The sequence below is a fragment of the Sciurus carolinensis genome, chromosome 4 (genome assembly GCF_902686445.1).
Source record: "Sciurus carolinensis chromosome 4, mSciCar1.2, whole genome shotgun sequence".
Lineage (NCBI taxonomy): Eukaryota > Metazoa > Chordata > Mammalia > Rodentia > Sciuridae > Sciurus > Sciurus carolinensis.
The window spans coordinates 11,739,279-11,766,611 of record NC_062216.1 but is presented as its reverse complement, the minus strand read 5'-3'; the positions used below and the strand labels follow the sequence as shown (position 1 = coordinate 11,766,611).

At 36.0% G+C, this 27,333-nt stretch overlaps 1 protein-coding gene across 2 annotated transcripts in view; it reads left to right on the top strand.

The window, feature by feature from the left end:
* The window catches only part of Ppp2r2a (protein phosphatase 2 regulatory subunit Balpha), a 61,157-nt gene that overhangs the window by 20,659 nt on the left and 13,165 nt on the right, over positions 1–27,333 (top strand). Inside the window, exons 2-3 of one of the 2 annotated variants that reach the window (XM_047548962.1) lie at positions 8,014–8,152; positions 18,680–18,777. In XM_047548962.1, coding sequence (XP_047404918.1) covers positions 8,137–8,152; positions 18,680–18,777 — 114 coding nt within the window. In that variant the 5' untranslated portion in view covers positions 8,014–8,136. The remainder of the gene's footprint in view (positions 1–8,013; positions 8,153–18,679; positions 18,778–27,333) is intronic. The other variant, XM_047548960.1, reaches the window with a different exon arrangement.

Below are 27,333 nucleotides of genomic sequence, written 5' to 3'. Positions count from 1 at the left end.
TTTATTCTGGTAAAATATACATAAGATTTGCCGTTTTTAAATGTACAGTTCAGTGGCATTGAGTACATACACATCGTTGTACAGCCATCCACACTTTTATCATCTTCCTAAACAGTAACCTCACCTCCACCCCAATTCCTCTCTTCCCCAGCCCCTCACAACCCAGTTCTGCTTACTGTGCATCTGGCTACTCTGGGTACTTCAGTAGGTGGAATCATGCATTATTTGTTCTTTTGCGACTGGCTTATTTCATTTAGTAGTAATGTTCTTAAGGTTCATCCATGTTGTAGCATGAATCAGAATTTCCTTTTTATGACTGAATACAATTAATCATTCATATATACCACATTTTGCTTATTCATCTCTTGGTAGATATTTTCATTGCTTCTACCTTTTGGCTCTTTGACTAGTACTGCTGTGAACATTGTTCAGATATGTGTTCAAGTTCAAGCTTTGGATTCTTTTTTTTTTTTTTTTTTCCCATTTTTTTGGGATGGTGTGGGGGTTTTTGGGGATTGAACCAGGGGCACTCAAACACTGAGCCACTTCCCCAGCCCTATTTTGTGTTTTATTTAGAGACCAGGTATCTCTTGAGTTGGCTTCACATCTCACTAAATTACTGAGGCTGACTTTGAACTTGTGATCCTCCTGCCTCAGCCTCCTGAGACACTGAGATTATAGGAGTATGCCACCGTGCCCTGCTTGAATGCTTTTAGTGTGTACCTGGAAGTGCAGTTAGAGGATCATACAGTAGTTCTATGTTTAACTTTTTTAGAAACCTTAATGTTTTCCAAAGCAGCTGCACCATTTGAAATTTCCACTAGCAATACACAAGGGTTACAGTTTCTTCACATCCTCTCTAACACTGATTTTTAAAAAAAATAATAGCTATCCTAACGTGTTTGAAATATCATCATCACATCATTATCTCATTGTGGTTTTGATTTTGCATTTCCCTAATTGTTTATATTGAGCATCTTTTGTCTTCATTCATGGTCTTGAAAACTGTCAAAAATCATTTCACTGTATATGTGAGTTTATTTCTGTACTCTGTTCTGTTCCATGGTAGAATACATTAGTGAATTTTTCTAATTGAGGTAGTTACCCTGAGGATTTTTGTAGGAATTTGATGGTCTTCTAATCCATGAACATAGATGTCTTTCCTTTTAATGTGTGTTTCAATTTCTGTTAGCGGTGTTTTTTATTTTTCAGTATAGAAGTCCTTGGATAAGTTTATTCCTAAGTACTTTATTCATTGCAAATCTCTTGTAAGTGGAATTGTTCGCTTAATTCTCTTTTCAGGTTGTACATTGTTGATATGTAGAAATGCAACTGATTTGGTGTATTAATTTGTGTTTTTCAATTCTGTGAGCATAACAAATTATTTTGTTCAAACAAATTGCTAAAATGCTTGAAGATTCCCTTTGACATATCACCTGGAAATCTGGTGAGATCATGGTTGATCCTTGGCACTCTGCTCTAGTGTATCTATACAGTATAGCTGTTTGGGTAGGTTAGGTCCTGTGTAGCCATGTGTGGTAGTCATCTTTTAGCTTAATGTATTTGTATTAATACCCTTCTTAATTCTGTGTCCTAAGTATTCACCAGTAGAGGACAAATTAAATTCTGGTTATCCAGTCAGCCATACATTTTTGCCAGAGTTTCAGAGAGAACATTTGTCACTCTTTTCAATTCTACCCTTCTTATCCCCTTGATCAGTATTCTCATGGTTGGTGTCCACTGCTAGCTATGTAGTTGGGTAGATGTTTATATCAGTGGATGATTTGTCAATCCTGCTGCACAGCTGTAGGTACATTGTTAAAATGTTGCTGTGCTCATTATTTTGTATTTAGTCATTTTTCAAACTAAGTTTAAACAAATGTTTTGAACAGTTTTAGTGACATTGATTTTTTTTCAGAAATCAGCAATGGTTACTACAAGAAACTACCCTGGAAATTGATGGTGTGGTTTAAAAACATCTTTGCTTTATTCAACAGTGGAATTGAACTGTATGGCTAGGAAAACTACCGTGCATTTCCTATCACATTTATTCAAACATAGTCTTTTAAAGAATGTGTAAAGTGCCTTACTTAAACAAATAACTGTGTTGACTTCTGGTGGAGGATGGTGATCCAAGCCCATGTGTTAAAACAAACAGACAAACACATGCTGAAATGACCAACAAGCATAATGGGGAGAGTTCAGTATCCTTGGAAACCCTGGAAGAATGCCATAACTAAGCTGAAAAGAATTTGGCAGGAAATAGTACAAACGAGAATTGTTGAAGGGAGACATTTCTGACTGCCTTAGTGTTCATTTATGTGGTTGAGAAGCCCTCTTGGGGAGTAAGAAAAAGGACCTATATCGAGTAGCAAGAGTTAGAATTAAAGGGTGCTCCATAGGTCAGTTGGTTGAGGGTAAGGTTTTGCATTTTGAAGCAGGGATTAAAAACTGCACAGTTTAGAATGACTCTTACCAAGGGGGAAATGACCAGCAGAAAGTAACTGTCTACCCAAGCTGGCAGAAAAGAGATACTTAGCTGTGAAGCATAGATTTGAAATTTCTCTGAAGCTGCCTTCTTTGATTTACAGTACTGTTTACTTCCTGGCTACATACGTAATTACTGGATCTAAAACCCCACCAGGAAGTATGATGGGCAGCCTCTAAGTTGGCCTCAGTGAGTACTGCATTCTGGTTTTCATGTCCTTTTGTGATTCCCTCTGCTTGGATCGGCAAGTATGGCAAAAGTGATGAGATGTCTCAGATGAGATGAGGTTACAGAGAGCCTTCAGCTTGTTTTGGACTGCCTTCTTTGACTTGCTCTGAGAGAATCAGCTATAATTTTTGTGAGCTTCCCTGTGGAGTTCATATGGCAAAGAACTGATGTCCCTGGCCAGCAGCCAGTGAAGACCTGATGTCTGCCAACAGCCACATGCGGAAGTTTGAAAATGGATCCTTCTCCAGTCAAGCTTTGACATGACAGCAGTTCTACCTGACATACAGACTGCAACCCTTTGAGAAACTAAACTGGAGATCCCATCGTAGTCACATCCTGAGTCCTGATCCACAGAAACTATGAGATAATAAATGTTTTGTTAGGCTGCTACCTTTGGGGTAATTTGTTAAGCTGCAAAATACTTGAATTATATGGAATGTAATAATGTAAATATTTTCCCTCCTAGGTCTAAAAGATTTGAACTGGTTCTAACGTTTTCTGATTGAACCCAGTATGATTCCCAATATTACATAAACATGGGCCTTTCACTTTGAGTATACATACACAAAATGATAGACACACAGATTCAGAAGTGTAAAATAAATGACGAGTATGAGCAAGTGAATTCCTGTGAAAAAGACTTACTCCTAAAAACAAGAAAAATTGTTGAAATCTAAGGAACAATCAGTATTTTCCAGGAGCCTAATGGGCATCTGATAGAATTGGTAGAGCAGGAAAGATGTGAGTGAAATGAGTGATTCTTAACTGTTTGACTCTGAGCAGCAGAATGGTACAGATATTCCCAAAATATAAAAGGAAGAAAAGGGAAAAGTGTTAACAAAAATATAAGAAACACAGAATATGTCCAACTTATAACAAAGTTTAGTATGAGAGGTCAGAACAAACAGATAAAAGATAAAGTCAGAAAAACAGTAAAAAAATTTTCCTAAGTCAAAGACAACAGATCAAAAGGCTCATGGAATGTTGCTGACATTTATTGAAAACTTACTTTTGCCAACTATTTGGCATGTTGAAACTCATTTAATATTCCGTACAACCCCTGTGTGATAGGGCCTGTTACTATTATTCTCTTAATAGATAAGTAAAGACTGGACAAAATAGATGACATACATTAATGGATTTTAAAAATTTTAGCCTATAGAAATAGTGCATGTATCCATTGAGGAAGCAAGTAACCTGCAAAGGAAAGTATATTAGGTATATATATCCTCTGTAATTAAATGCTAGGACTGTTCTGTCCATTGTGGTGCCATGAAGCATGTTTGGCTCTTACCTTTACTTTAGTTAAAATTAAAGTAAGTGCATTACCTGCCTCAGAGTCAACAGTTAAGAATCACACATTTCACTCAAATGAAATTGTCTCTGCCTACCTTCCAGAAATATTCTCTGTACCTCATTAGCAGTTCCTGTGCAGTCATCTCCTTTTCTGCATGGTTCTTCTTCAGCTGCTAAATGTAGGCAAGCTCAAGTCTTAATCCTCAGACCAAATTTTTGGTTTTCTTTGTCCATCCTCACTCATTAGTAAATCACCTTTAAATGTCAAATGTCTTCAATAAACTGATGATATCCTGATTATATCTTCTTTTCCCTATGGCTTTCAGAGTTATCTAGCTTCTACTGTATGACATTTCTACTTGCATCTCCAGTCAAAAATCTACAGCAAAGATGTGAAAATGGAATATTTAGCACCTCTTTGCCCCAAACTTACTCTTTCCTGGGTCTCTTTTAGTAAATGGCACTGCCTTTTTCCTCCTTGGGCTTGGTTTTACAATCTTGGAACTATCCTTTGACTTTCAACCCTTGAGTTCTGGCAGTACCATCTTCAGAATGTGTTCTGAAGTCATTTGTCTGTGACTGTCTTCCAGTCCTGACCATTCTCGTTTCTTACTTAGGCAACAGTAATAACTTAAGAAAATGGTTCCAGTTTTACCCATAGTCCTTTTTTTATTATTATTATTTTTGGTACTGGGGATTGAACCCAGAAGCACTTAACCACTGAGCCACATCTCCAGCCCTTTTAAAAATATTTTATTTAGAGACAGTCTAACTAAGTTGCTTAGGGCCTCACTAAGTTGCCAAGGCTGGCTCTGAACTTGTAGTCTTCCTGCTTCAGCCGCCTCCCGCCCCAGGGCCTCTTGGTTACAGGCATGTGCCACTGTACAGGCCTGGCCTGATAGTCACTTTAAAACGTAAATTAGGAACTCTCTAGTGACTTCTTTTCACACTTAGAACAACCCACAGTCCTTTCTCCATGGCCTGCAATACTCTGTACAGTCTGGCTTTGACCAGGTGTTTCATTCTCACTGTCATTTCTCTTACTTTTTGTTAGTCTTCTTGACTTTCTTGCTTTTATCAAGTTTGCCAACTTTACTTCTCCTTAGTCTCTCCGCGTTCCTTTAACACATTTAGTTGGCTTATCCTCTCTCTTGCCCTTATTTAACTTTGGCTTCTGCCTACATAACCTTCTCATAGAGCCTGTCTCTTCTCTTTGTGTCTATATTTTTAGAGCACTACTTGATATAATTTGTATTTATTATTCATTTGTTTATGGTTTCTTCCCATCACAAGAACATAAAGTCGATGAAGACAGATTTTGTCTGTTTTATGTCACAGGCACACATACCCACCATTCTGGGAATTGAACCCAGGAGCACTGTATCTCTGAGCTACATCCCAGCCCTTTTTATTTTTTCTTTTTGAGACATGGCCTCACTCAGTTGTCCTGGTAGGTCTTGAATTTGTAATCCTCCTGCCTTAACCTCCCACGTAGCTGAGATTATAAGCTTGTGCCACCATGCCTGGCTCTCCTATTTACTCTTGTATCCCAGCCCCCAGGAATAATGTATAGTACATAATACTTAGTATATTATTTGTCTAAGAAAGCAAAAGTAGGACTAGGGATGTGGCTCAGTATTAGAGCATCTGCCTAGCATGTATGAGTCCCTGGGTTCTAGCCCTGACACCATTAAAAAAAAAAAAAAGTGAAATAACAAATTAAAAAAATTTTGGAAGAAGTAATGTCTTTGCGGGGTGGGGCTGGGGGTGTTTTGTGCTGGGAATTGAACCCAGAACCTTATGTGTTCTACTGAGTTGCACCTCCAATCCCAAGATCAGGTTTTGTTTCATTTTGTAGTGCTAGCGGTCAAACCTAGACCTTAAGATTGCTAGGTAAGCACTCTACTCGCTCTTCCACTGAGCTATATCCCAGCCCAAGATCAGTTTTGAGAATCAGAAGAATGAACAGCCTAAGTGAGACAACCCTTAGTGTTTAATCTTTTTCATTAAGATTTGTGAAAGAGAAATTGCATCTCAGAAAGTAGAATTCTGTGAAAATACTTTTCAGATCATTTGAAAAACATGATTAGAATTGTTTGTGAAGTATATTGAAGACAGTGAATTGCAGTTTAGGTACAAACCAAATCAGGGACTCTTCTGAGCTAACTCATCAGAACTGAGAGGAAAATGATTTTTTAAAAAAGAAGAGCAAAAAATAATTTATTGAACTAAATTCTTTTCCTTTAAAAGTAAATAAGGGGGCTGGAGCTGTAGTTCAGTGGCAAAGCACTTGCCTAGCACGTGTGAGGCGCTGTTCAATCCTCAGCACCACATAAAAATGAATAAATAAAATCAAGGCATACTATCCATCTACAACTGCAAAAAATGTTTAAAAAATACAAGGGCTGGGGTTGTGGCGCAGTGGTAGAGCACTTACCTGGCATGTGTGAGGCACTGAGTTTGATTCTCAGCACCTCAAGTAGATAAATGAATAAAATAAGTGTGCATCAACAACTTAAAATTTTTTTAAAAAAAAGTAAATAAGGCATTTCTTTTTGTTAAGATTTTTGATGAAATCATTGACATACTCTTGGATTAGTTAGCCATGTATCTTTTTTCTTTAACCTGAAGTTGTATCTTCACTTAGATGCTGTTAATTAATACTTGTAAATATCTACCTATCAGTAATGTACCTTCAGCCAGCATGAGTACCTAGATGTTATTGTTGGTTTTCACATTTAGATTCCTCTACTGTATCAATTATCAAGCCTTGTTTTGTATGCATATTTTTAAAATTGTTCAATTCTGCACCCTTGTCTCCATATATTTTTATTTAATTGATTGATTGATGAGTCTTAAGTTGCTGAGACTGGCCTTGAATTTGGGATCCTTCTGCCTTAGCCTTCCAAGTAACTGGGAATACAGTGTGCACCACTGCTCCTTACTTGGATACTTCTGGTTTTGGGGCGGGTTTGTTGTTTGTTTGTTTGTAGTACTGGGGGTTGAACCCAGGGTTGCTTAACCACTGAGCCACATTCCTGCCTCTTTTTTATGTTTTATTTAGAGACTGTCTCCCTGGGTTGCTTAGGGCCTTGGCCTCCTGAGCCACTGGGATTATAGATGTGTGCCACTGTGCCTGGCTTGCTTTAGTTTCTTCATCTGTTAAGTGGGTATGTTAATATACCCAGCTTTATCTAGGTTTGTTGTCTGTGAGGATCAAATACCTGCATGGGGAGTACATTTAATGTTGCCTGCTACTGATAATATTACTGCATTTTACTGACTGAGATCATTATTGTTGCTTACCAGAGCTCTGGAGTGACTCCATATTGCTCTCCAGTTGTTTCCTCTGCTTCCTCTCAATTCCCAATTCTCTTCATTTGAGTTTGAGTAATCCAAGGCACACATCTCATTGGATTATTCTTAGTTAAAACTCCCAGTAAGCTGCCTTTTGCCATTGGAATAAGGTCTTCTATAACACACCTAAAAACCTCTAGCCCTGTCTTCCAAATATTCTGCTGCTTATCCAGTTTGTGGGGAAGCTGGGAAAATCCTATCATAAAACAAATTTGTATTGTGTGTGACTTGACTACCAAGGTAGATGAACAGTGAAGTTATGTTCTGAGTCTTATGGCATGACCACAATAATCATAGTTTAAATATTTTAGGCAGGTACTAATAACTGGATACCATTTCTTGTTATAAAATTTCCTCAGTAAGAAATAGATGCAGGACCTTTGTGTAGTACTACTTTGCACTTCATGAGAAACAATTTGCATTATATTTGATAGGGCACTAAACTTTATTTGCTTTGTGGAATTATTTATGAGCCAGTTAAAAGTTGGTGAACATCTAATGATGATGATGATAACTAACTTCAGTTTTAGAATGGTCAATTTATAGCTCTTCCTTCTAACTTATATAGCAGTTATACACCCAGGCTTATTGTCTGTTAGACTCAATGTATTAGCAACTTTTTATCTCTCTGTTCTTTGTTGCAGGAGGGTATGGTTCCATTCCATTTTATCCAAACATGATTTCAGATTATCCAGGAACAAGTTATAAAGAAGGGAGACTGGTTCCAGAACACATCTCTGGAAATTACCCTATGGACCCTGACTCTCATGACAACATTACAATGTAGGTTCTGTCTAAGCAATGATAGCCAGTGGTCTTTGTTGAGCTGATCACATGACATGTTCTTGTTTACTGAGTCAGGTTGAGGAAAGGCTATTATAAAGGCCAGTAGCACTTATCTTATTCCTTAAATACTTATACCTCTATGACGTGGTACTTGAAAATCATAGTGAAGCTGAGGTGATGTTTTAGCTAAGAGACACACAGGATGTTTTCCTCTCTGAGGCCTCTGTGAGTCTACCTGCAAAGAGGCAACAAAGCAAGGCAACTAATACTTGTCGCTTGCTTGGGCTTTAGCCTTGGATTCCCATGAGCTAAAATTGGACCATTTGGAGAACTTTATCTGGGCTAGATTGACCCCATGTCTAGAAACAAGGCTTTATTTTTGCTTTCAGTAGCAAAGTCCAAATGCCACAAATGTCCACTTAACCACTGTGCTTTAACCATGTACATCATACACGTACATTCTTCACATTTATTCCTGTATTTAACCCTCAAAGCAACTCTGAGAAGGGTTTTTAAAAATGAGGAAACAGTCTTTATGAAGCTGAATTATTCCTTAAGGTCATAAAACAGTGAAGTGGGGTCCATGATCGTCTGACTTCAGGGCATTTCCTGTGTGAGTTCCTTACAGATGTGGCCCTGAGAATGTGGTACAGGTGAAGGTAATGGGTTGTCTGAGTGGGACCTGGGCAAACACAAGCAGCTTCCTTCAATCATACCTTTATACTGTACCATACAAACATTGCATTCTGTGTACTCTGTAACATGAAGGAGGTGGGAACACACTGACCTGCTGCTGCACTCAGAGTAAGAGGAGGGAACTTTTGTTCTCAGGCTTCCTTGCAGCCTCTCAGGTACAGGAAGAATGTCCTAATCAGTGCCAACTGGGAAAAGTGTGAAGAGGAAGTCACAGGAGTCTGTTGAAGGGAGAGGAAGAAATGTTTGGGGCCTGCTTCCCAGGAGCAGGTGATAAGCCTTACTCACTTCTGAGGCGGGAGAAATTCCTAAAGGGATGGCACAAACGTGACTTGCTCTTCAGGGTGATATAATAAAACATCCTTAAATCTTGTACATGCCACATAGCAGTGGGAGGAGTATCCTGACCTTGGAGGGAAAAAATAACAAGAACTTCGAGCTCCCTCTAGAGGTCTGCAGGGAAATAACTGTACTCTTTCCCTCTAGCAAGAAACTAGCATTTATTAATGCATCCTCCCTTAAAACTGTTTTCTCACATGGGGGAGGAATGAGCCAATGGGAAGAAATTTGAGTTAATCATTCTAATTAGTTGTGAGACTAGTGAAAAGATGATGAAAATGAATCATGTGCCAAAACAAAACAGCATGTTTCTTAATGAGAGCTCTCGTGTTGAAACAAACCAGATCAAAATGAGAATGTGTGAGAATCTGATTTGTATACCAGAGTGTTTTGAGGGTACATCCTTATGCTGAACAGAGACAGAGGTGATCTGTGTATCTGCTGTGTTCTCATCCCTACTTCCCAATATCTGAAAAGAAAAGAACAAGTCCTAGATTAATAGGAATTGCAAGTTGCAATCTTAGGTAAAAACATGTAGGTAAGCTAACACATGCAGTTTCTTAATTTTTAAAACCTCAGTTGACTACATGAAAAATTCAATTGCAGGACAGAAATCTTTGATAGTCAGATGTTCCAAGGAATTTGTATGGTTTTTAACTTTTACTATAGTTATTACCTCTGTTCTTAGTGTATTTATACTAATCTCACAACTCACTGACAGAGTCCAATTCTTAAAAATTAGTATGAAGATATAGAATGAAGGAATAAATAATGTTAACATTTGTGGTAATATTATGAATGTGTTGCAGTAAACTATTTTTTAAAGTTCTCAAAATGTTAAAAATTAAAAAACCAAAGGGTAAGACCTGTGAAAGGGTTTCAGTAACCATCCTGAAAGAGCTCTAAGTAGACAAATCTGGAACAATTTGAGCACAGTAAATACATAGTATTAGATCATCTCTTATAGTAGGAAGGAAACGTCCATGTGCTCATATTGATGAATGAATGAGGAAGAAGAGATAAATTTTAAATATGAAAGAATTCCAAACAATTTGTGTAGGTACTCCTCCCTCAAACAGATAAGGCTTCAAACCATCCATCTTTTGAATGTGGGCTGTGCTCAGTACATTGTATTGGGAGTGGGTAACTATGAAGGAGAAAACCTGGCAAAGGGTACCTTGAGCAGATAATATAGATTATTATCAATAAATCATGTAAATAGGTTGCACCCTTAATAATGCTGGGATATGAATGGTCCTACTCTGGTTATTCTGCTAGTAACATATAGTTGTATCACAGCAATGATAAAAAGCATCCGATAGTCCCAAATTGAGGTACATACTTCAAAGCCTCTAGCCATTACTTACTCCTCAAAGCTGCTGAGGTCATCAAAAACAAGGAAAATCTGAGAAACTCACCAGAGGAAGTTAAGGAGATAATGATGACTAAATATAATATGGTACCTTGGATGAGAACCCAGAAATACAGTATATTAGGGGATAACTAGTGAAATGTGATTCTGTAGTTTTACAGAGTTCAGTTAATAATGACCAGTTATTGGTCCTTAACTGTGACAGATGTACCATAGTAATGCAAGATATGAACAGTGGAGGAACTAGGTAAAGGGGTGTATACAGGAATTCCTGTACCATCTTTGCAGTGCCTCTGTAAATCTAAGACTGTGCTAAAGTAAATTTATGGCGTAAAAGATTCATCTTGGTTAACTCTCATGCTGTGTAGCTTTTGTTCCATAACGTTTGAAAAATGGGGAAATCTTCTGTTAGAGTCTGTATGTTACTACTTACAGCACAGTAGTTTCTGACTTTATAAAAGTGAGAAAATACCTGCTCTAGTTTGAGTGTAATTTATATCCCAGGAGTTTTATGTCTTGGAAACTTGGTCCCCAGAACCCTTGTGTCCTTTAAGAGTTGGCACCTAGGGCAGGGGGCATAGAGTATGTGTTTAACTTGCACAAAGCCCTGGGCTCAATCCGTAGCACACCCTCTCTCTAAGAGAGAGAGAGGCAGAGCTTAGTAGAGGACCTTAGGTTATAGGGGGCATGCCCTTGGAAGAGAGAGTAACACAGAGCCCATCTCAAATGTAGCAGGATCCTGATGGGTGATGCAAGAATCTCTAACACCATTTCCTTCTGCTGCAGTGCTGCTTTCTGCTAGAGCAGAAAGTGTTCTTCCTCATTGTCTCCCTTCCATTCCCATTTCATCTTTGACTGATTTGTAACTTACTGAAAGTATTTTTCACTAAAGAATCATTGTTCTTGAATTCTAGGTTCTCTAGTGGAGATCTGTGATCATAGTTATGCAACTTTTGCCAGTGTGTTGTCCCTTCAGGTCTTTTAATTTTCCATATTAGAAGTTTCATAGTAAGAGCATGTTGTTTCTCTCCAGGCCTTATTTGCTTTTATTCCTCCTCATGTGTTTTGATTTAAGTGTATGGATAATGCATATGATCTGTGAAAGATAAATCCTCTGAAGACAGACATCTGTCCATCTCTCTGCAAACAGATTTGAAGATCATAAAAATTAATTGACTTAAAGCAGAGCTGTAATTTTATCTCGTGTCTTTTGGTCTTACTTGACAATTAATTAAAAACCAGGGCTTAAGGAAAAGAGGTAAAAAGGAGAGGCAGGTTTCAGGAATAATTAGGGCAAAACGGTATTGGCAGAGAAAGAACATTTGATGTTTCTCTTATTTTCTAACTCTGTAGAGAACTTAAAAACATTAGCATTTTTGTGCATTGACAAAAATTTTTTGGATTATTTTAGTAGTTTAACCGGGACATAATGTTTCAAGAGTATTGAATGCTTCATAACGCAACCAGAGAAGATTGAATGCCAAGCAGTCCTTTAAAAATATGATAATCCTTAGAGGACCCTTGAAGGTTTTAAATCAGGAAAGAAGTGTGTAACAAGTAAGTAAAACATCAGATTAGGATTTTAGAGTGTCTGGGATGAGATTCCAGTATCAGGATTGTGTTCTTTTCCTAAGGTATAGTCTACATACTGTGAAACTCACCCTTTTTAGTGCACAGTGCTTCAAACTTTCACAAAAACATAGCTAGCACCACAATTAAGACCAAAGCCATGGGCTAGGGTTATAGCTAACTCAGTGGTAGAGCACTTGCCTAGCAAGTGTGAGGCACTGGATTCGATTTGCAGCACCACATAAAAATAAATAAAATAAGGATATTGTGGGTGGGGGGGAGACCAAAGTTGTTCTGTCACTATGAAAAGTTCCAGGCCTCACTGTAGTCAGTACCCCACCTGTATAGCTCCTTAAACCACAGATCTGTTTTTTCTTCTTTGTGCCTTTTCTAGAATGTCATAAATGGAATCATAGAGGATGTAGCCCTTGAATCTGACTTCATTCACTTAGCACAATGCATTTTGAGGTTTTCCCTGTGCTATTGCTTCTATGAGTAGTTGTTCCTACGTATATTATTCAGTGCTCTCAGAGTATGGATATACCACTTTATATTTGTTTATTCCCAAGTCGAGGGTCATTTGGGTTGTTTCCATTGTTGAGTGATGACAAATAAAGCTTCAGATTCCTTTTGCATCCAGGTTTTTGTGTGAACATTAGTTTTTATTTCACTTGAGTGAACACAGAACATATTTTAACTTTAAATTGAAGTTGTTTTCCCAAAGTGGGTGAGTATGCCATGTTGCACTCCTACCATCATCATGTGAGAGCTCCAGGAATTCCACACAGCCCTAGGTATTATGCTTGTCAGTCTTTCCATGTTAGTATTTGAATAGTATGTAATGAATAACCTCACTGCTTTCTTCTCTTTGTAAAGGTTATCATTACTTTAGTGCTAATGACTGTCATAATGTCTGTTACCTGGTCTCTCTAAGCTTTGGTAACTATTCTGTAATTCCTTGTTTATTTTATTTATACAAGTAGTGTCAAACATGCTTTGTAACTTTTAAAAAAACTCAGTGATATTGTAGACAATGTTCTAGATAAACATAGATCTGTTGTTTTTTGTTCTACATATAAGTATACATGGATAGCCTTTGTTAAAATACATACTAAAATGATAGTGTTTCTCTTAGAGGTGGGATTAAGGATGATGAATGTCTTTTTTCTATGAAATTCACTTGCAGAGTTTTTAAAGTTAATTTTAAAGACTCACGATTATCTCAGTACTGTAAGTGATCCCATAAAAATTTGTTTTGTATATAAATATATCTGATAACTGATTTTTAATTTGCATGAATTTGCTAAGAGACTAATTAACTTACCTGTGGTTATGTTTCAAAGGTGGAATTTCAAACTTTTTTCTTTTCTCTTTTGTAAGTTGGTTAGTTTACAGAGATTATTGTATTGTTTTAATACTTTGGTTGTACCCCATTTGTGTACAGTGAATCAAAATGCAGTCTGTAAAAATAAAAGGAAATAAAACAATTTGATAATAAAATAAAATACAAATATCTGGGAAAAAAAAACTTTTATTGCAATACTGATTTTTGTCTTTTCCCTAAAAGTTATAAAGTTACCAAGTGGTTGGTTAGAACCAGTGTGGTTATTAATCTTTAGCTATTTTATTAGTTATTTGAGAATGTGGTCTTTAAAATTTATAATTGGAATTCTTTGAGTTTTTCTACAGCTGAACTTACGAGATTTTGCTTTTTATTAAGTGCATACCTTTCTAGAACAAATGCATATTTTTCATATTGGCATAAATTTTCTGTCATTTATATTTTTAGGTATCGATCCCTTCTCCTTCCCTAGATCCATCCACTTTTCTCCCCTGGTTTAATCTGTCAGTCATGAAGGGGTTTGTGTCAGTCTTGTAGATTTTCGTCAGCCCTGTTTTTAATAACCCTGAAATTATCAAGTAAAAAATCTTTGGGCATAAAGATTTATGACTTGAATTTTTTAACCATACCTTTAATTGATAAATACATATGAGGAAAGGCCTTTGTACTATTAAATTCCTCTTTTAAAACAAAATTCTGTCAGTCATTAGGGAACATTTGGTATTTACTAGGCATGGTCCAAGTGTGGCAATTTGCAGGACCATTTTGAACAAGAAAAATAAATTTGTTCCTTGGTCTCCATGACTTAGAATATTCTTAATGTGTTCATGATGCTGGAAAAAAACTTGTTTATTTTATAAGCCTGAAATCCAGGTCTATAGTACAGTGTAGTATAGTATTATTAAGGGTTTCTTTAGAGCTAACAAGGGGCGTAGGTTTAATGGATTACTATAGCTTACTGTGTAAACAAGGGAAGATTACATTTCAAGTATTGGAATTTTACGAAGAGTTCACAGTATTGCGAAGTCACATCACTGATGCAAGACTGCTAATGGAGTTTCAGTTGTCACTACTGTATGCCAGTATAAGCTAATGCTTAGAACCGACTTCTTTGTGTTAGTTGCCTTACTAAGTAGAGAGCAAAGTATCATCTTGATTGAGCATTTACATATTTGTCATCATTTTTTCAAATATTTCCCATTTTTTCCACTTGAGACTGTAGGGATGCATAAGTTAGAACACTTTATGTCATCCCAAGTCAGGTCTTGGGTGTTGGGTTTTTTTATTTTTGTTTTTGCTTGTTTTCCTTTTTACATCATTCTGTTTTGATATTATATAGCTAGGCCTTCAAGATCATCTTTTTTGTTATAGTATCTGATCTATACCTAATCTCCATATTTTCATATCTTTCATTTCAAACCTATTTTTCATTTGTAGGGTTTTTTTTTTTTTTTTTTTTTTTTTTTTCGTTTTATATTATGTTTTTGTTTGTTTTGCAGTTCTGGGGATTGAACCCAGGGCCTGGGACATGCTAGGCAAGTGCTCTGCCACTAAGCCATATCTCCCAACCCCCTTTTTTTGTTTTTTATTTTTCATTTCTATCATGTTCATGTTTTATTCTTGAGCCTATGGAACATATTTCCAATAGTTGTTTTAGGTCCTTGTCTACTAGGACCTTAATCCATCATTTTTGTTCATTTCAGGTTCTGTTTCTATTGGGTGTTCTTCTGGTTGTAGTTCATATTTTCCTGCCTCTTCACATTCCCAGTAATGTTAAATAGGATGCCAGACATTGTGAATTTTTGCTGGTGAATATTGGATTTTCTTCTAGCACATAGTTTAAATACTTGGGTTGGGTTAGATCCTTTTAAAAGCTTTGTTAGGAAAGCTCCACATAGGCCCAGATCCATGTTCAGCCAGAGCTTCTCAAGGTAGATCCCTCTAACTCTCTCTGTACAGTATCAGTTCTTGGGGTTACTCTGCCCATCCCTTCTAGCCACTTTAATTTTCTGATTCCTAACTTCTGTCTGCACAACCCATTGAGCTTACTGGTCTCTGGATTCCACTGCCTTGACCTGGAAGCTCCTTCCAGTCAGTAAGCTGGAGTGAATGTTAGGGCTCACTTTCTGTTCCCCCTCCTGTGGGCTCACAGTCCTGTGCTCCATGTTGCCCACTGTCTGAAAACTCTTCTTTTCTATATTTTGTTTACTTTTATTCTCATTCAAAAGTAGAGACAGATTGCCTGGTTAAAATCTTAAGCTTTATGGGAAGTAAAAAATTATTTTGTAAAAAAATAAGATTCATTCTAACCAGAAATAAGTGTATTTCCTTCCAGATATGAGAATTTAACTTCATATTAGAACAACACTCTGGTTGGTGCTGACAGTGTAGATGGATAGTAGTGAGTGTGCCTGTTTTTATTTTTAAAAAGAGGAGGCTTCTTTAAGTATTTACTTGTTCTTTATTTCTTAGAATTTATTTCATAATTGTTTATTTTGTTTTATTATACTCCTGAGGCCAATAGAGGGCTCACTCTCTTCTTCCGTGGACTCAGTCCTATACTTTAATGATTTTCTTAAATATATACTTAATCTTTTATTAGTTTCCTATTCATCTATTGTGGCTGCAGTTCTTCCTTGTAAAACTCTTTTTAAGAGGTTAGAATTTAGAATGTGTATTGCTTAGTGCCTGGAATGTAGCAGGTGCTGAATTAAGTACTCAAAACTTTACTATAGGACAAGACAGTAGTTGGTTATAGTCATTAGCAAGTAGTATAAACATGTTGTTTAATTCTAAATATTTTATTGAACACAGGCATTTCAATAATGAGAGAGTCAATAAACTGAGCATTTCTACATTATTCCATTAGTCATCATTCAGTGATTTCACAAAATCCTATGCTACTGCCTTATCCACATGGTTGTTCATACCTGCTAAGTTTGTATATTGGCTCTGACACCTAATAGTTACATGATGTTTTCTTAGGCAAGTTGCTTACCTTGAGCATCTCTTTGTTCTTCTCCGAATTGGAAATGATATCTATATTATAGTGGTGTTTAAAGATTAATTATAGAAAAGCATATAAATATTGAGCACATACGTACATCATAGTTGTACATATTGCCATAAATTGTTTTCTTTGACATTAGTTCAGTATGTCCTTGTATCCACACAAACCGTATTTGTTAATGTCAGTGTCCAGAAGTACAAGCAAGGGTTGACATTTTCTGTTAATGGCCAGATAGTAAATATCTTCAGTCTCATAACTACTTGTAGATTGAAGTGGGTCCCAGTAAAACATTATGTACAAAAACAGGCAGTGGACCATAGTTTTCCAGCCTGTGACTATGGGTTATTCTTATATTTAACTGTGGTTTTTAAATAATATATATTTGTAGGTGAATACAGACATAATCATGTCTGCACATGATTGGTTTCATTGAAATCATTTTTTTTGGAACATAATCCTCAAATGGAATTTATAAAATCAATGAATATTTCTATAAAGTGTATCTCAACTCTCAAAAACTAAAGGATTTAAAGAATGTCAAGACTAATAATAATTTGGTCACTTAATGTACAGTAATTATTATCATTTCTATATACTGTTTATAAATGCTTAACTTCTCTGAATTTTACCATGAGATCATTACGTATTTGAACCCTTGGCTGTCTGATTGTGACCTATTCTGTTTATTATGACAAAAAGAAACAGAAGGTAGGTGACAAAAAGGGATGCCCAATGAAGTAAAAATAGACCAATAATGCTACCGTTGTCATTCCACCACCCACAACAGTTACTGTTCCACCCCCAAAAGAAGGTAATTTTTTCACCTTCTAAGAATAAATATGACTGATGACCCTTTAAAAAGAAAGGGTTGGAAGAAATAAGAGTTCCATTCTATATAATACTTTGTAAACTTCTTGGTTTGAATTAGCATATAGATAAAATTTCACACCATTTTCTTATCAAAATTTGATTATGCCTTTTAAATGCTGCTTTATGTTGCAAATTTTGGAAATTGATGTTTCTAAACTCACAGTGGGTTAACTTAAATCCATAGCAGGGCACTTGACTAATGTTCTGAAAGGGGGTTCTATTAACCATATTAGAATACTCTTTTTTATAAAGTTAATATAGGGTTTTTTTAATAAATATTCCCGTGGGCACCCCCCCTTTGCAATACTAGGGATCAAACTCAGGGTCTTATGCATGATAGGCAGACACCCTACCACTGAACTGTACCCATAACTAAATAACATTTTAAAAAATAAATTTAGGAAAGATTCTCCTTTTAAGAGTTGTTCTTTTTCTTTGCCATTTTATTGTTGGTGGTACTCAGTTGATGTGTGTCATACTGAGCCAAGCATCAAGTTCAGTTTAAGACTCAGCAGTGTTGTGTCATTAGTTTTCCTTTAAAAAACATTATATAGTTGCTTGAATGATCTTTCAATGATGGAATGATGTTTCCAAGTTTTGGTAGTTTTCATTATAAGTTCATATTTCAGTCTAATCCTTCTTGGAATAACAATTCTTGTGTATTTTAACAGTTTTCTTTTGACTTGAGTGGAATTTATGACTGTTAGCATTCTATCTGCCCTTATTTTTGCATTTAAAATTTTACCCTAATTCTAGTAATATCTGCCTAAATTTTTTTTTTTTTCAGTGCTGGGGGTTGAACCCAGGGCCTCGTGCTTGCAAGTCAAGCACTCCACCAACTGAGCTATCTCCCCAGCCCTAAAAATTTTTATAGGCCATTTTTGGGTGTAAGGGTATGGCTTAGTGGTAGGAACACTTGTCTAGCATGCCTGCAGTCCTGGGTTTGAGCCTCAGCACCCAAAAAGAAAACCCCAAGTTTATCAAAAATATGTAGTAAGAAAATTAGCAAGATGATTATTATTTATTATTTGTTGGTGCTCATAGAAAGTTGCAGAAGTTGATTTCTTTGCATTCACATTTTATTGAAATATTAATAAACCATGAATTTATTATTTGTTGTGTTCCTTTTTGTTGATATTTTTATGTTGGTTACTCTGGGGGATTTTTTGGGGGGTGGATTAAAATAATACATGAAAGAACTTAAAATTCATTGTTTCTCCTGGTGCATTGATATATTAGACTTGGAATATGTCAGGAAACATGTTCAGCTCTTTAGCTAGTGAATTGGAAAACAAACTAATGTCTTTTGTTTTTGTTCTAATTATACAGCAGATATAATTTCTACAGTAGAATTTAATCATTCTGGAGAATTACTAGCAACAGGAGATAAAGGTGGTAGAGTTGTCATCTTTCAACAGGAGCAGGAGGTAAGTGTTTAAAGTTTAATATTAATTTTAGTTCCATCTTAACTGGAGCTTGTGTTGCACCGGAGAAACTCATCAGAGGATGTTGGAATATTTAAGAGGAGGTGTTTATTGAGTGGAATATTCAATATAGAGATAGATCTGGTTCTCTTAGCTTTGTGTGTATATGTATGTGTGTTGTTTGCTTTAAAAACACAGCAGCTTTAATTGTAAAATGATTTGGTTAGAAAAGAGGATGGAGTGGTTCATTAATCCAAGATTTTAACCAGTTTAGAAGCCTTGGCCCTTGGTTTTCTCTTAAAATTCCATAAAGCAAATTTGCTTTACCCTTTTCTCAATACTTAGTTTGCTTTATGTAATTGAGGGTGGGAGGCTAGTTAAAAGAAAAAGCAACTCAATTATTTTGATGTTAGTTCACACTCATACTGTTAGTATGTGATTTAAATGTAAAGCTTTAAATGACAGTTGCACGTATATGCATGTAATAATTTATAAGGGCAGTACTGGCTTTTAAAGTGAGTTGATTGGATTTGTTTCCTTTCCTCTTTGAAGAAAGGAATTTCTCATTGTAGAATCTATGATTAAAGTGGCATTTTTGCTTTGTTTTTCACCTTAGGCACACTGATTGACAGGATCTCTCACTAAAATTATATGCTAAACAAAATTTGTCACACCGGATTTTCCCCTACTTCCCTCCATTTGTAGATTAGAGTTTAAGCTTTAAAATTAATTGTTATGAAACATCTGCCCCTGTCTATAATATTTAAAAAAGAATTTAAAGTAATGTGGATAAATAATAGGGTTTTACAAATAGATGTCTAAATCAACACAGTTAGGTTTTAAAGGATTGTGAAATTCCTTAAATAAGCAAAGAATCTAGTAATAATACTACTACTTTGCACTTCTATAGCGCCTTTGACCTGAGGATCTCAAAGTGCTTTACAAACACTAATGAATTAATCCTCACAACACCCCAGTGAGGTAGGTAATTTAATTTTAAAAGAAATGATTAATAGTGTCTGATTAGAAGATGCACAAACACTAAATATGTCTCCTTTTATTTATTTATTTTTTAATTTGATTTTTTTGGTTGGAAGAAAGTAAGATAAATAAGACTCAAGCTTTGCTTGACAAAGAATGGTCTGGTGGGAAGGGGGGTTAAATTAGTTTTCTGTTACTGTTTTCAAGCAACTAAAAATTTGACCATAAGAATCTTGAAATACTGAAGAGTTGAAATGGGACCTTAGAGGTCACTACAATTTCCATTTATTTACAAATGAGAAAGTCAGGATTTAAATAGAATAACCAGAACCCAGAATTTGTGACATGCTGTCTTTTCAGTGTTTTTTGCTGCCTTTCATGTTAGATAACCAAAATGTTAATGTTAATTTTATTCTAGTTTAGAGCATGCCTTCCCATAGGCATTCTCTGCCCTTGAATTTATTTTTTATTGAAAGTTAATGGCTCTCTCCACTTAGCCTGTTTTAAAGAAGGGTGTTTGGAGAAAAGCTTTTATAAATTAATTTTGCTTACATTTTGTTAATCTCAAAGGATAATACACAGGCTTTACATTCTGAAGATTCGAGAGATTCTTCATTTTCATTGAGGTCATTTCACTGTGTTATTTTAAAATATAAGCTGTCTGGATTAAAACTAACTTGAGAATGAAGTCATTTTCACTTTCAGTAGGTGGAAGTTTGTTAAAGTCAAATCAGATGTGAAAAAACAGCTAAAATTTAAGGAAAAGGGGGCAAATTTTTCTTTAATAATGGATTCTAGTAAGTGTAGTCAAAATAACAGTTTAGTGTTTTCCTAAAGATTGTTAGTTAAATTAGTTTGAAATTAAAGATGTAACTTGTTACTGAAGTTGCTCTGTTTTACTTGTGTTAGAAAATAAGGCCAAAAATTTTATATTGAAATAATAATAATTTCCATTGGGAGTGGTGGCACACATCCCAGCAACTCTGGAGACTAAAGCAAGAGAATCCTAGGTTTGAGATCTTTCTTAGTAATTCAGTGAGACCCTATCTCAAAATAAAAAATAACTGGAGACGTAGCTCAGTGGTAAAGCTCCCCTGATTCAATCCCCAGTACCTCCTCTGATACCCCCTTCCCCTGCAAAAAAGAAGAAAGAATAATGATTTCCTATGATTCTTTCCTGAAATCCCACTGAAGATTCTAAAATGATAACATTTCATATACATACTCTTGTAAGAAGAAATGAGCAGATTTTATTTATTTTGAGGGAAGAGCCTCTGGTAAGAAAAACTGGACTTCGTTTACATGATTCTGTCATCTTTAATCTTTTGTAATAATTCAAAACAGATGGTGCTGGGATAGTTCATTGGGTAGAGCAGCACTTGCCTAACCTGAGTAAGGCTCCTAGTATTCATCCCCAGCACTGCAAAAAATAAAATAAAATCATTGTCTAGAACCTCAGTTAAGTAGCATATATTCTGAAAATTCAATATATATTTTTAAGTGATAGATTAAATAACAGTGATGATGACGGTTGAATTTTTCCCCCTGAAATTTAATCTTGTTAGTAATTGATTTAATGCATTTTTACCTCATAAATTTTTCACATTTTAAAGCCGCATCTTAACACAAGAACTTCTAATACACTGTTGTCTTCAGGATCTATTTCTTTGGTTATAATTGTGTGGACTTTACACTTTGCTCTAATTTTGGGGAGGGATTTTATGAATTCACGTCTGTATTTCTGTAAAATAGCGTTAGCTTGAAAAGTGGAAGGAAACCTACAGATGATCTTCCTCTTCTTTAGATCAACCCCAGGAAAAGTTAGTGACACAGTTTTAGATAAACTATTAATGTTGCATTCCAGTGTACTCTGCCACCTAACCAGTGGGTATTTCTTAGTCTCTGGTAATGATATGATAGTAACTTTGTTTATAAAACACATTGGCATTTGATCATTGTGGCTTTATCCTCTTACCTGTGATAAGGTTCCTTGCTAAACTTGACTTTACTGGAGACCAAAATATCTTCACCAACTCTTTATTGTCTTACTTACGAAGAGGTCATGCAATAGTAACAGAGAACTTGGCCATCAGATTTTGACATCTTTAACCCATCCTTTCTGTCAGATTTGTTTCATCTTTCAGAAATAGCAGGTCTCCTTTCATGTCATGCCATCAAATAGCCATCTATGTCCAGCTACTGCCATACATCTCTTCCCCAATAAAAATGTGAAGAAACTGAGCAGTTATTTAGAGGCTCTTTGTTCAGTTCAAGTGTATTTCAGACTGATAATTGCTTAATAATTTTAACTGCCATTTAATAGCATTTTTATAAATAATATATATTTTTTGGGGGGGGATGCTGGGGATCGAACCCAGGGCCTTGTGCTTACAAGGTAAGCACTCTACCGACTGAGCTATCTCCCCAGCCCCTATAAATAATATATTTATACTAAGCGTCATTACACAGATTCTTTGTTATGGAAAGAGGGCATGTGAGGAAATAGAGACACATAGCTAGAGAGCTTTCCCTGAGGTAGTCACAGGCATCATGTGATCAATAAGTCCAAAATTCTAATAACCCACTCTTCTTATAGCATGTACTGAAATAGGTGACCATCTTCCATATTTATCTTTACCTTTTATGATAATTTATGACAACAAAGGAGATGGTGGAATAGTTCCTTTTTTGTTAATGTAAATATTAATGCAATTTTTAGACATTTGAAGAGCTGTTAAATATGTGCTCTAGTTTTTAGAGGTTTTCGTTATTGACTTGGGTATTCAAATTAGGTGATGGGCAGTTGTTGAAAAACCTGGCTTCCTGCTGACTCTGGGTTATTCAGACTTTCTGTTTACTTGGAGACTTTCTGATACTTCTGGTAAGATAAGTGTGGAAGAAGAGTTGGGCTTAAGGAGAAAGTGTAGGTGGGTAAAGTTCCTTTTTTCATTTCTTTTCAATTCACGTGAGATCTTTGATTCCTGTTTTTGAGGACTTCCGGTAACTTTTTTGCATTTCCTTCTCTATTATGTTTTTGTTGTTTTGTGGTGTTGGCCTCAGCCTAGGTAAACACTGTGCCATTGACCTACATACATCCCCAGTCTTTTTCACCTTATTTTGAGAGGAGTATTGTTAAATTGCCTAGACTGGCCTTTGTTGCAGTCCTTCTGCGTGTGCCACTGTGCCTGGCTGTGCTTTTTTGTTCATCAGGTGGTATTTCCAAAACTGCCTAACAGGATAATGAAGAACCCTTAGGAAGCATGTTCATTCCAAAAGATGACAAGTATTGTTAATACACTGATATTCTCCTCCTAAATAATTTGGAAAACTTAGAATGGGTCTCAAAATCAACAACTTGCAGTTTAGCAAAATCCAGTATCATTTATATATAAACGGTATTGACTTAGTTTGATGTTTATTTAAGTGTAAGAACAAAACCTGTTTTCAGATAATGTGGCAGCATTCACTTAGTGTGGTTTTTCTATGTGTCAGTGAGAATAGCAGATGTAGCAATAGCCGTGAGGAATGGTTGGAAAGATCTAGGCTAAGGGGAAGAGATGTTTAAAGTTTCGTGAAGAAAAAGATATTGACTTATTGTGTATGTAGGAATAAATTCACAAGAGATAGATTCCCCCAATTTGTCAGGAATATTGTAGAGACAGTACATGAGGAGCTAAAGAAAATACCCTTACACTTTGTTTCAAATTAGAGTTCCTGTCTACAAAATAAGGTTACTTTTCTAGCTACCAGGTTTTAACTGTCTTTATTTTTCATTCATACATCAATCAAGGCCATGTTTTTCAGAATGTAAAACTTCAGAATTATCTGGGGCTTGTATTTAAAATGCAGATTCCTGCCCTGCTCCTCCAGATTACAAAATCAGAAATCAGAATTTGGTGCAGTTATGTAACTTCATCACTTTTGCTTTTTTTAAAAGCCTTTTGAATATGTCATCTAATAGAAAAGATTAAAATTGTCCGCATTCCAGTATCAGGTAGTAGAAAAAGTTCCAAATGCATCTTGAAGCTTATATTATCTAAAATATTTTAAAACAGCATTCTTAAGAATGGAGCATGACTTTAAAAAAAAAAAGTGCACAAAATCCTAAGTGTTCCATTTGAGATTGTTAACAAAACATATTTGAGTAACTCTCCCATGAATCAAGAAGTGTAGGGTGTTACTGGCACTCCAGAAGTGGCCATCCGCTCTCTCTATCCCCAGTACCCTCTCCTCCCCAAAGCAAGCTATGGATTTCTTTTGCCTGTTTTGAACTTTATATATTTATGGCACATTTTTACAGAATTTAAGAGCTGGAATTCATAGGGTTTTACAGAGATTCTTTTTTCCCCCCACTTAATATTTTTAAAAATTTGTTCTTTTTAGTTATACATGACAGTAGAATGTATTTTGACATATCTTACGTACATGGAATATAACTTCCCATTCTTGTGGTTGTACATGATGTGGAGTTACACTGGTGTTATGTATTCATATGAACATAGGAAAGTTATGTACAATTAATTCTGCTGTCTTTCCTGTTCCCCTCCCTCTCCCTTCCCTTCATTTCACTTTGTCTAATCCAGCGAACTTCTATCTCCTCCCCCTTGTGTGTTAGCATCCACATGTCATTTGACCTTTGATTTTTTTTAGGATTGATTTATTTCACTTAGCATGATTGTCTCTAAGTTCCATCCATTTACTGGCATAATTTCATTCTTCTCTGTGGCTGAGTTAATATTCCATTGTGTGTATATACCACATTTTCTTTATCCATTCATCTATTGAAGGGCACCCAGGTTGGTTCCATAGTTTTGCTATTGTAAATTGAGCTGCTATAAACATTGATATGGCTGCGTCATTGTAGTATGTTGATTTTAAGTCTTTTGAGTATATGCAGAGGAATGGGTGGTTCTATTCCAAGTTTTCTCAAAAATCTCCATACTGCTTTCCAGAGTGGTCGCATCAAATTGCAGTCCCACCAGCAATTATGGGTGTACCCTTTCTCCACATCCTCGCCAACATTTATTGTTACCTGTATTCTTTATAATTACGATTCTGACTGGAGTGAGATGAAATCTCAGTGTAGTTTTAATTTTTATAGAGATTCTTAACCTTTTGGTCCTGTGGATTCTTAAAAGGAAGCCTTATATCTTTGTGAATCTCTCTCTCTCTCAATTTCCATTTTAAATTCATTTGAATAAAATCCAGAAGGGAGATTGCTTGATCATATGGTAGTTCTGTTTTTTTGTTGATATGTTGGGTTGTTTCGTTTTAAGGAACCTCCATATTGTTTTTCGTATAGTGGCTGCATTATTGTTTTCCATAGTGGCTACACCATTTATGTGGTGTATTTTTTAAAGCATTAGCTAAACATATTTAGAAAAATACACAAAATACTAGTACTTACTTTTTCATATAACAAACATCTAGACCTTGTCTCAAAGTAAATAGGGCTGAACTGGGCACAGTGACACAAGACCAATCCTAGCAACTTGAGAGGCTGGGATAGGATGATCACAAGTTCAAGGCCAGCCTCAGCCACTTGGGGAGGCCCTCAACAACTTAGTGAGACCCTGTCTTAAAGTGAAAAATAAAAAGGGCTGGGGGATGTAGCTCAGGTAAAGGGCCCCTGGGATCAATCCCCAGTAATCCATCCCATCCCAAAAGGTATCCTCATTCTCTGTGACTTAAGAGAGTTGATTCTGTTTCTTAGATGAAACCCAGAAAGCCGCCTTTGATTTCCATGCCTTCTTGTTTGAGTGGCACAGTGTTGAACACATGCGATTGTTTCTTTTTCGCTCACCATACTTGATTCATGCAGAGAATAGTGAGTGCTGTCATAGTCATTATAATCTAAATGCCCCCTGGCCAAGTGCAGGGAAGTCCCACTGCCAGCTAAGGGCTAAGCTCGCTGGAGCCTGCTGTATGTTTGTGCATCTGTTTTATATTACTGCTGCTGTTATCTCTGCTGTTGTTCTTTGTCCTGTGGGTATATTGTTAAAAATTGTTAAGTAATTTTAGGGGTGTTTCAGGAGAGGAGAGGCTAGTATGTGGTGTCTTTCAACTTCCTAGACATAATTTTCTCCTTGTGTGATACATTTGTGATGTACTTTTGTTTCCTGTTACAGATGGTGCTTCTTGCCATCCATTGCAATTGCTGAACTCCCCCATGATTTTGTTGAGACCCATGCTGGCTATTCTTGAGTTTTCAGAAGGATATTCTTGTTTTGTTTCTGAACATATTTGCATACATTGTACTTTACTGAAAAAATTCATTGCATGGCTCGCCCTTGCTCTTTACATTGATGACCTGAGTTGTATGGACCTTGATCAGTTTCTGCTCTTGACTCTAGTTTAAGTCTCTGTCCCTTCTAAGTCTTAGTAAACACGTCACATTTAAGTGTTGAATGAAAAAACAAAAGTTGCAAACACAGTATTTATATTAAAGATTGAATTGCTGCTTAGTATATTGTCATTTTCTTGGTACATAATGAAAAATCTTGTGAGACTGGGTGAGTAATTCTGGTGGAAGATTTATGGCATTTCTTCTGAAGTGATCAAATATATATATTTACTGGATTAGCTATTATATGATCTAATTTGGAGCATAAGTATGGTAATGAGAAAAGACTCTGAATATGATTTTTATCACCCCCTGCATATCTCCAAGGCGGCTTAGGTTCTGTGGTATGCTTTGTATTCTTAATATCAGCCAACCTATTCACTAATAATTGATACTGTTATCCAAGGGTTCAAATGTAGCTTTGTCCATGAATGAGCAATCCAGATCATTGAGTTACTGGAAAAAAGCAACCTGAAACATAATGTAACAGGTTTTCTTTTGATATGGAGACTAATGATAGGTTTTCTTTCTTCCTTTCTTTTTTTCTTTTTTGGTGGTGCTGGGGATGGAACGCAGGGCCTCAGGCATAATAGGCAATTGCTCTGTGACTGAGCTACATCCCCAGCCCCAGTAAGAGGCTATTCTTATCCAATAATCTTAAACATTTCATTTAATAACTCACTTTTATTTAAAATAGTTGTCCATAGTAATAACCAGTTGTTCATCGTTTAAGCTGTTTTTCCATAGTTTGTTTTTGAACCATACTTTTTTTTTTTGGACAAGGTTTTTAATTGTGTGGTGATAGACCAGATGAAATTGTAAACATGATTATAATTCTCATTTTTTACTGAGGTATTAAGTGTTAACTAAAAAAGCTCACAAGTAGTACCTTTATCCAGCAATTTAAGTTTTGTGTTTTTCAGGCTGATACTAAAATAAATCATTAGTATGTATAAGGCTTGTAAGATAAGAAAGGTAGTTTAAGGAGGGTAAGCCATTTTTGGTGGGGAGGGATGGGGGCTTTGCTGGCTAATGCCGAATGTATATTTAATCAGTAGCTATGTTCTCTGTAATGGTGGTCTTGGGATATTTGGTACAGATCCAAAGGTGAGGTCATTGCATTTCTGGGAACTCCTAAGGTTTTTCAGCAGTGAAATAACCAAAAGACAGGCATCAGAAAAGAAAAGGGGAAAATTTTTTTTTTTGAATAACAGGTGGGAATTGACCCCCTGAAG